Genomic DNA, 10,842 nt, shown 5'->3' on the forward strand with positions numbered 1-10,842 from the left:
CTGACGTCAGAAGATGGCTGCTCCCCACGTTGTCGTCATCCAGAGGAACCATAAGTTCCTGAAGGAGTACCTTCAGGTGGACCCTGTGCTGGACGCTTTGTTGGAGGACGGTGTCTTCACACAGGCAGACTATGACAGGTGTAGACAGGCTGGGCCGGAAAAATGTGAGAGGCTGTTAGAAATATTAAAGAAGAAGGGACCAGAAGGGTACCGGACACTGTGTGCTGTCCTTGATTCCTCACAGCCGTTCATCAAACAACGGCTTGATGTAACCTCCATGGAAGCAGGTATGTAAGTAAGGTTGTCACAAGCTGCCAGAACTGCCAATAGCATACAGCTATCAGTTGGACTAGTATTTCTGTAACTGTGTTTTTTGTGCATCAGAAATGTAATTTGTTGTTTGGAGAACTAAATCCTGAACGTTGCCACCTACCAGGTCACCACATTAAGCCTGGATATTACATTTAGATCACAGCCAGAAGGTCACGAGGTCACACATCGTTTTATTCTCTCCCACTCAACAAATGATATCTGACGTTGTATATCAATACATTGAAGTAAGTCTATGACAGTACACATCAACATTCAAAGTATAAAATATGATATGATTAAAAAAAGATGAATGCACTGCAATATGGTATGATGCCGATAAAGAGAAGTGCTATCAGCCACAGATGTGTCTTGTTAGTAGCTACTCCAACCAAAGAAACAAAAAGTCTTCAAACAACGAGTTATATCTCATTTCGTGCTATTATTACTACATGCACAATGTTCTACTCTTCAGGTAGTTCAGATCTAATCTATGTCAACAAGTTCAAGCTGGAAGCTCAGTACAGAAAGGAACTTGGTTATAAAGAGGACCAGATAGCTGAACTGCAATCTGTGAGTAGTCCGAACACAGTTAAAACTTGTCTGCTCATCATGTTAAGATACCCCTGTATTCAGATGAGATAGATATGTATGAATTAGTACTGCACATGTATTAGGTATCAGATGTGCAATTTTAGTGAATGTACGCTTCCTGCAACTCTCTTAAACATCAAGTTTATATTACATGTTCCGAGAAAAGTGAAACAGGCACCTCATGTGATAAGCTGCAATGTCTAGGTGTATTTATATGTTGTGGATGTTCAGGTGATCACTCCTCGTTCACATCTGTTGTCAGGCAATGGAAAGACTTGAGGAACAACTAAAACAAAAAAACTTGGACCAAGCTGAACGGGAGGAAGCAATGAAAAAGGAAATAGAGGGACACATAGCACAGATAGAAAAGCAGAAGGAGGAAGTTGAAGCTCGTAAGCTGATGTTTCCCTTCCGGTTTTAAATGTATCTTTTATTTGCAACTTTACTTTTGCCTATGCTGGCAGTGCAGCATTGCTGATTTCCATTGACCTGTATAGTATTATTAACCACACGGTGCCATTGCTGGAGATACTTTACCTCGACATCTACAATAAAACATACCAAGGAATTTGTATTTTGATCAAAGAAGCAATTGACTGATGCGATCCTTGCAACTTTCTCATTTCAGTGAAAATGAAACTGTCAAAGTCAAATGATGATTTGCAGCAGAGTCAAGCAGAATGTGACGACGTGAAGAAGGTAGGAATGACTGAGTGAGTTGGGTTTAATGCCGCTTTTAACAATAATCCAGTTATATCGTGGCGTGTCAGCTTAATGTGGGAGGATGCAGGTCTCAGACGTTTACCACTTCAACCCACGAGCACGGGTATGGCGCTGACAAACCTAGAAACATAATCGGGGCGAACCGGGATTCGAACCCACAATCATAGGTTTCTGGCGAGCCCAAGGGACCCAACTCTGCAGAGCGAATCGCGGCGCCTTAGACGACTGGGCCACCCGTGCCTACAGGAAGGAATGATGTTATCCTGAAGGAGATACTCGGAAATAGAAACACTGTTGCACAACTACACATGTAACATAAAAAGGACAATATGAATCATTTGGTACTTGTCATTTCAGAGACTGAACGAAGAACAGCAGGCAAACGAGGCCTTGTCAGGGGACCGTAGGGTACATTCCCCAGATATGGAAGACATTGCAGTGCAGGTCCAACATGCAGGTACACTGAGAAAAGGGACAATCAATCTCACAAACGTAAATAGTCAGAAACATAATCATAAAGAGGTGGGGAGAAATGGGGCTAAGCTTCGCGAATACTTGCGTGCGTGTGTGTGCATGTGAGTGCGTTTGTGTGTGTGTGTGCGTGCGTGCGTGTAAGCATTTGCGTGCGTATGTGGCTGCTTGTACTTTTCCTGAGTAATGTTGATTTTACAGCGCTCGTCCCATGAGCCGCAGTTTAGAATGAATACCCCTATCATACAAAATATACAGACGCCGAGCACACCAGTTCTTGTTTAAGCCCCTTGATATCGAGATCCACCCAGGGTAACAAGTACCATCTTTTAACGGCTGTTGGTCAGGGATCGAACCCCCGACTTTTCGCTCACCAGAAAGACGCTCTATCCACTGGACCAAGGAAGCGGCCTAATCATGAAGAGCTCAGTATGATATTGAATATATACATCTTAATGTGTTGCTTTTTTACTCCAAGGTTCCAGTGACAGAATGTGCCAGTTTTCAACTCAATCCTGCTGTGATGAAAGTCAGCTTTGTCTCCTGCCATGCCTTCATTCTGCCTGCAAACCATGCATTGATCACCGCACCGCCCTAGCGAAGCAGAAGTGCCTCCAATGTCCCTGTGGTCGTGAGTTCAACATGGAACAGACTGAAGTAGATCATGTTGGACGCAATGAGGCTGCCTATGCTGCCAACGTTAAGGGAGACAAGAAATGTAACTACATCGAGGGAGATCATGACGCAAAGGCTGAGGTGTACTGTCACGAATGTGATAACCTGCTCAGCTCCGACTGTCATAAACATCATGACGTGCCGAAACGGAATAGAAACCACAGAGTGGAGGAGGTCAACCGGACAGAGAATATGCCCAGGAGGCACTGGCTGAAGGAACCTAATTGCAGAGACCACCCTGAGAACAGGCTGCAGCTGTATGACCACACATGTAAGAAGGCTATCTGTATTGTATGTCTACATGGGGCCCATAGATATCACAAGAAAGAAGACTTGAATCATGCCCATGAAAAGGCAAAAGGTCAGCTGGAGGAACAGTTGCAGAATCAACGACGTAAACTGAAAGATGTCACAGACAAAATGGCAACTGTCAACAGTCACCAAGATGAACTGGGAGATAAACAGAGAAAGCTGGAGCAAGATGTCACTGCAGTTTGCAAAGATGCAGCTGTGAAGTTCCTTCATCGACTGCGAGAACTGAGGGAAGAGGTCAAAATGAGTCTGGAGGCCCCAAATAAAACAGTTCAAGAGACACTTGACACTATACATGACGTCCATACTTCCATTACTTCCACGATAGACTACACACAGAGAACACTGGAATCCACAAGAAGAGAGGAGCTCATCACTCTCACTGCTGCAATACTGAAGAAATGTGATGAAAATCTCAAGAGGGAACTTCCAGAAGATGACACAAGAGATACAAGGATCCTCCTTTCCTTTCAAGGCCAGAAAGCCCTGGAGGAACTCACCGATACATTTGGTGGCCTTGTCTCCTCTCTTGACTCGGATCATATTCCAGACACACAGCCTACGTATCAAGGTAGGTATATTTAAGAACATTCATGTTTAGATAATACTCAGCAACCCACTCACCAGTTTCTCATTCCACTGCTGAAACATTTGCTTAAATGCCTCAACTGCACTTATTCTTTATGGTCACATCGGTACTAAAGCATTTAATCCAAGATGTTGGTGTAACACTTATCTATAAGTCGTAAGTGACTTTGTAAACATTGCACGTTAGATATACATTACAAAAAGCCGATGCATATATCTGTTCCATATTTGTCCTCAGATCTGCTTCAACAGATACACCTGCTGACACATAGAGAACAAGAAACAAACGCGGTAATATGTTGTTTAAAAGGAAATTAAATGTATCTAAATACGTTGAATGCAAATATTGTTGGAATCAATTAGAATATTCGGCTGATGAACATGGTTGGGAGTTCTATACCAGTTCTATGTTATATAATAACGTCACATTACAGTCTCTCAGATGGTTGAATGCCTACAGGTATACATTGTGGTTGTCGTTTCAGCTGCATGAAGGACGATGGCGTCAGCTTCTCCAGATTATACATCGCATCACAGGTATTGTATGATACCCGGATGGAGGTTGGAAGGAGCAGATTAAATACATCACTTATTCTATTTCAGTCTTTATAGCAAAACATCAATGTACCTAACGCATACGTGAACGACTCGAAATGTAGGATTTAAGTAAACATGCTTAAACAATTTGAGTCAGGTAAAAAAACGTTCAAATATGTTTGTTTGTCTTCCAACAGGAATCAAGGAATCCGACTCTACTGTATCTGGATCACAGGAACTCCAGCCTGCACAGCTGACATCACAAGACGTTTATGAAGCTGTCACCAAAGTACGTTTAATAACCCCATGTGAATGCGGGTCTGAATAGGCCCCCAGAACCAATGCTGATTGTAAACAGGCGAATAGATGGATCAGGTGATCAGGCTCGTTAATGGCGTGTCATTGTTCATCGGTTTGTTTGGCCCTGATACGATTATTTACATGCCGCTGCCATATAGATGGAATATTGCTGAGTGCCGTGTTGAACAACAAACCAAAACGTCCTATCACATACTCATGTTCTGTCGCTGAATCTTCAGTTGCATTCAGTAAAGGTAAATCAATCTCTAAGTTCAAATTGTCCATCCTATAAAATAAAACAGCTTACACTATATAACAATCTCTTAACACCTTTGTTTCAGCTCACAATTGGAGCATGCATCTCCACTGAGACAGTACCACGTGAAATCTTCTTGCGAGGTTCGTGCAGGACAACTGATTTTAGACTAAAGTCAAAACTTTATTCGAGTTACTATCAGTATAGAATATGCCACCTGTTCCATCTAGAGTGCTACAATATCATTTATGTATAGTAGATAGGTCATTTGCTTAGATTGTGTACGACTGACACTATACCTAAACTACCACAAACAGATTACTCAGAGGTCAATCAATTCTTCTTTCTATTCTCTTGTTACAGCATTTAATGTTGGTCACATTATGAAATGCAGACGGGATTGTGTAATGGCAGCCCATATTTCGTTAATGCAGAAACCTTTGGTATTTTTGTATAACGGAAGTGTGTTCAATGCACACGTGTCAGCCTTAAACTTAAGGAATTCGGATGCCGACAAGTAGGGATACGTAAAAAAAACAAAATGTTATTACGTTGTTTCTTACCCATTCAATATCAGGCAATGTGAAAATCCTTACGAATTGAGAAATGTGGGGCAATAAAGACACAACCCGTCATAGACTTGGCAAATATCTGTTTGAAAGAATGGTGTCTCCACATGGCCACGTCGCTTGTGCAGTAGAAGGAAACACATTTTATATAGCTGTTCAGTTCGTGTTTGACGACAACACGAGGTCAGCTATTTTTGTTGGTTGAAAAGAAAATTATGAAACTACAACATGACTAAGCTGTGTGTTTCACTTATGTGAGGGTGCTTAACCGCTGTGCGGGACACGGTTTACCCAGTCCTCTGAAGCGCAACAATTCACACCAAGCTGACACTCCATGTTATAACTGAAATACAGTTTTTAAAAACACACCTCACAGATTGACTGTCTTCTAACTGTGCAGGTCATCTGGGAAAACAAACCATATTCACATTTCTTCAGAAGCAAATGCGCCAAAGTTGTGTTTTACATTGTAATCTTTACTTTTGCAGGCTTTTCTAGCACAGCGCACATCGTCAAGGGGGACAGCGGTGTCACATACATGTACATCATGTGTAAGTACATTTGAATCATAGCGATAGCTGTCCGCTCTGCCAGGCAGTCGCATCAGTAGTAAAAAAACACTTCAATGAAACTCAACCTGAATGATAGTGTGTCATCACGCACTGACGTCATTGATCCTTGCTGTTCACTACTGGTGTCTTGCTGTGTGGACGGAGAACCAGCCATGTATTCGATTATTGTATCCCAGTTGTACAGAGTGAGTGAGTGAGGGAGGAAGGGAGCCAACAGAGGGAGCAATACTCAAGGTGTATCATGTACCCTTTTCGGGAAACGAACTTTAGCCACAAGGTTTTTTTCCATTCGTTGTAATATCCAGTGACCCGTGAAGATCCGAGGTAGAAGAGGTATTCAGCAACTTGGTTGATGCATGTCATCGTATTCCAGTTGCCTAAATCGATGCTCTTGATGTCAATCACTTGATTGTCTGGTCCATACTCGATTATTTACAGACCACTGTTATATAGCTTGAACACTTCAGCAACTCATGCCTGCCGTAAAAGGCGACAATGTTTGTCGTAAGAGGCGACCAACGTGGTCGGGTCGTCAGACTCGCTGACTTGGTTGATGCATGTCATCGTATTCCAATTGCCTAAATCGATGCTCATGATGTCAATCACTTGATTGTCTGGTCCATACTCGATTATTTACAGACCACTGTTATATAGCTTGAATACTGGGGAGTGCGGCGTTCAGCAACAAAGAAGAAACTGTAATAGCCAGTATTCCAATTGCATGGAGCCGCTCAGTTGTTTTCAGTTGGCGCATTTTTGAGAAATTTCATTCACGATTGTTAACAACAACAAAAAAACGTCCGACTGTTCTCTTTAGTATTCGCCACTTAAAATAGAATCACGAAATATAAATCTTACAAAGACAGCTACTAAATAGTGAAAACAAGTCATTCCGCCGATAAGGAACAAATTGAAAGAAAAACGTGCAGATGTAGTATTTTACGCTATTGATCAAGTTAACTGCTAAATATAACCGCTCGCCGTTACCTGACTGTCGATTCTTACCCGAATTGTAACAATGAGATCACAACTCAGTGATGATGTTTGTCGCAAGCAAAATGGTTATTTCTAGAAAAGCGCACTTTGCTATATTTTGCCATTACTGTAAGTAAAATTGCTTGTTTTTACTTCTAAAGTTTTATCACACATGCTCCTATCTTCGTTAATCAATCATTGCGATATTTCGTCATTCTATTTCACGTGGCAGAGTCTATAAATGTTTTTAGTATGTCGGAACTGAGTTGTACCGCCTCCCGTCACCCTTGTATGGTGTGTGTGAAAGGATGACATGGATAATATTTATAGTTCATTCCGTATATCATAAATATGGATATGTATTGTAAACGTTAAACTACAACCAACTGTAACAAACAAGTTGATTCACAAATTCACGTAAGAACTATGACATTGTAGATTTCAGTTGATCAGTTCACCTTGTCGAGGAGGTTAATGAGACTGAGAAATATTATTATTGTAAAACACTTTCAGTTAATTGTGTACGTTTATCCGTTAACATTCATCTTCAATACTGTTTCTGAATGCTGTGAGGTGAAATGAGATTTAACGTTCAAAATTATTGCACTTGTACAGCGACGTGCATGTACGTGTGCGCGCGCGCGTTTGTGTCTGCTTGTACAAATCTAGACTAATATCGATATCAAAGTGCTAACTACCGTGCCGCAGTTTAACATGGATACCCCACAGTATACTGATTCCATCTTTTACTACCAACTTGCCGTAAAAGGCGACAATGCTTGTCGTAAAAGGCGACTAACAAGATCGGGTGGGCAGACTCGCTGACTTGGTTGTGTCAGTGCTAATGGCATATATTATGCGTAAATCCTAAATTCTAATGTGGATTTCAATATCATTGTATTGTCACTTTTAACGGCGCCACAATAACAATAATTGTAAAGGTTTATAAGTATTAACAAACCCATGTATTGTGATGTACATGCTTAAGGTAAGTGTACATATGTGTATGACACTGATGATGAAGGCCGTACCTGTTGCTATGGCAACAATATTGGGACGGTGGCTGGCTAGTGGTTAAAGCGTCCGATCATCACGCCGAAGACCCGCGTTCGACTTCCCACTTGGCTGAAATGTGTGAAGCCCATTTCTGGTGTTCTCCGTCGTGATATTACCGGAATATTGATAAAAGCGGCGTCGGTGTTCAACATTAGAAAAACAATTCGGATTACTGATTTCTGAATTTCAGTTCTGGTAAATGGGTAAAAGTTTTGATGTTGAATGCAAATCAAAAGAATTGGAATTCGCTGCCTAGATCTACATACTGAATTACTGTTGTTCTCCAACTTCTAAATTTGTTCAACTCTGTGAATCTCAGGGTCGGGTGACTGGTGAAAGCATTGTTGACTTGTGTATCTGCAGGATAATATAGGTGTTAACACAATGTAGATCGTTGCTATCATATATTGTTTAGTTATTTTATGTTTACGTCTGTGGGAATAGTTAGAGAAGTGGGTGCATTAAATACTGAGAATGTATTAAATTATATCCTTGACAACATTTTTAATATTCGTCATGTGACAATAAACTACATCGTGTCCCAGTCACAACACATGACGCGACATCCTCCCGTCAAGCGAGTGTGCTGAAACTGTGGCCAGTGACTGAAGCGGACGTAGAAGTTACCTGTTCACACTGTGTCTGTTTAACACTCAAGTGTAAAAAAATCGTCAAACAACAGCTTTTTCCATCTTATTGTTTACTGTATTGTACAAGAAGAGTTTAGAATTCCCATGATGATAGTTTTATCGTGGAATAATGTTGAATATTTAGGCTGTTGTCTATTTCTGATTGCTAACACAAACCAGCTCAACTACAACTTTGTGAAAAAGTATTTATAACAGCATTCATTTGTTTACAAATGCACACAAAAATGTATGAAAAACATTTTGAATACCCGGTGAAATAATTTCACAGCTTTATTGCTATTAAATAGGGCATTGTTATGTTGAAATTCACAGACAGACGAACATGGCAGCCGATCGTTCAGTGCGGTGTTTTGTAAACATTGAAACGAGGTTCACAATAAAATGACCAATTTGTTATCTGGAGTCAGGAAATTTGGGAAACTGTAAACAAAATGTATATTTCCAGGTCCTAAACTACAACTGGACGCTGCTCGAGCCAACACAGACTGCTGCCACGTAACTTCAGACGGTGAGCTGGTCAACTCGCCGCCCGCCACACGACACAGCGACAGTGGCAGGTTACAGAGATACAGAGGTACCTGTAGTTCCACCCCCATCCCCCTTCCCCCACCCCCCTCTAATGTCACCCCTGCCCCACACACACCTCGATACTGGGAGACCCACTCCAGGTTGGGTGTCGTGGGTGGAGGGTTTGGGTGGCCTGTTGTCCTGGAGATGGGTGTTGGGGAGGAGAGCCAGGTGGACAGTGACTGGTATGTTTGTGTACAGAGCCGCTCCTGGTGTGTCAGTGTAGGAAGATGTGGCACACACGGGGATAGTATCTGTACCTGGGTGGATCAGAAGGGGGAGCGGGGGGAGCGGGGGAAGTGTTACAGAAACACAATGTCTGACACACCCGGCACACAGGCCACCCTCCACTATGGCGTTGTGCTGGATGAGGGGAGGGGGAGACTCGCCCTCATCGATCTTGACAGGGGGATTGTTTTGGCCAAGTTGGATGTTGAGTGGAGGGAGTCTCTTCTCCCCATGTTTAGTGTTGGGGAGCCAGATGTCTACACAGTCAACATGAAGGTGGTCAGCGGGGTGGACATCACCATGACTGACTCCAAGAAGTCACTTATTTATAACGCCCTCACTTAGAAAATAAAATAAACATGACATTGTGTAAACTTCTAAGTGTGACATTTATTAATGTGATTGTATTGATTGAGGCGGACATAGAAGTTACCTGTCTATGTGTTGTTTGTTATGTACAAAAATGTAACAAGGTGTCGTTTTCTTGACTGGTTTCCGTTGTGTATTAGAAACATTTTGTATCCTCACATGAATATTGTTATGATTATTAATCTGCGGTAATCGATCAGTTTATCACACATTTCCTACATTTCTGAGAAATGGCACAACAAACAACTGAGTGCACAAATTCATGAACAGTTGTTACAAATCATGAATTTGTAGACATGGTCCGTTTCTTCTCTGTAATATAATCCCCACATGAATAGTGTTGTGCTGAAAGTATTGCAGTTGTGCCGCCACATTGCCACATTTGATGTCAGTGAAGAAATGGGATGAAAGTGATTGAAGCGGACATAGAATGTACCTGTGTATATGTGACGTGTGCACAGAAATGTTACAAAGTTCACTGAATATTTTGTTTCTCTATTCTCATGTGTCGTGCTGTGGGGGAAAAACACTTAGAATACCCACAGTAGTGTTTGTTTAATCATTTGCTCTGATTATGTGAAGAGGTGACGGACACGAAGGTTACGGGTAGGCATGGTGTCTCGTGACTTTAGTCTTCGGACACTTACGGATGATCCCTATGCCATTTGGCACACTCGTCCCATTCCGTAATCTACAAGATACGGAGTGGTGAGGAATGAGCCGATATGCCGCGAACTGAAAAACGGCTCCAGGCGTCAGACGTCAGACGTCGAACTCGCGAGTACGCATGAATGACATGGTATTTAATAATTCGATTTTGTGACAGAAAAGTGTGGTAGGGAACACTGTAAGGATGACATGTTATTTCCGACACTGCTGATATACCCTCAAAGATGAGCACGATAATAATTAACTGTCTTCTTTAACAGATTCGGATTTTACCCCTAGATGCCGAGTTATTTTTCTGACGCACAATTTTATCAATTTTAAAAGTGGAAATTGTGAGAGAATTGTCTTCGTGTGGCACTTGATTTACCTCTATAAAATTCAGCAGGGAGACCGAATGTAAACTTTATTATCATGCAGTATCA

The 10,842-nt window shown here is 41.8% G+C and overlaps 1 protein-coding gene across 1 annotated transcript; it reads left to right on the top strand.

The window, feature by feature from the left end:
* Positions 1–13: 13 nt before the first annotated feature.
* Positions 14–9,727, top strand: LOC139448612 (myosin-14-like). The gene is made up of 12 exons (XM_071230177.1): positions 14–287; positions 785–882; positions 1,166–1,295; positions 1,532–1,602; positions 1,984–2,083; positions 2,576–3,655; positions 3,911–3,963; positions 4,158–4,209; positions 4,407–4,498; positions 4,851–4,908; positions 5,823–5,885; positions 9,033–9,727. The coding sequence occupies exons 1-12, from the start codon at positions 14–16 to the stop codon at positions 9,725–9,727; spliced, it is 2,766 nt and encodes a 921-aa protein (XP_071086278.1).
* Positions 9,728–10,842: the final 1,115 nt, after the last annotated feature.

The sequence above is a fragment of the Haliotis cracherodii genome, unplaced genomic scaffold, assembly GCF_022045235.1.
Source record: "Haliotis cracherodii isolate W230 unplaced genomic scaffold, xgHalCrac1.p SCAF_7, whole genome shotgun sequence".
Classification (NCBI taxonomy): Eukaryota; Metazoa; Mollusca; class Gastropoda; order Lepetellida; family Haliotidae; genus Haliotis; species Haliotis cracherodii.

Bases quoted from the DNA above. Each gene is read 5' to 3' on its own strand.
- LOC139448612 (XM_071230177.1), top strand. From the start codon at position 14: ATGGCTGCTCCCCACGTTGTCGTCATCCAGAGGAACCATAAGTTCCTG. The intron at 288-784 runs GTATGTAAGTAA...TCTACTCTTCAG, and splicing joins TGTAACCTCCATGGAAGCAG to GTAGTTCAGATCTAATCTAT. The intron at 4,210-4,406 runs GTATTGTATGAT...GTCTTCCAACAG, and splicing joins GATTATACATCGCATCACAG to GAATCAAGGAATCCGACTCT.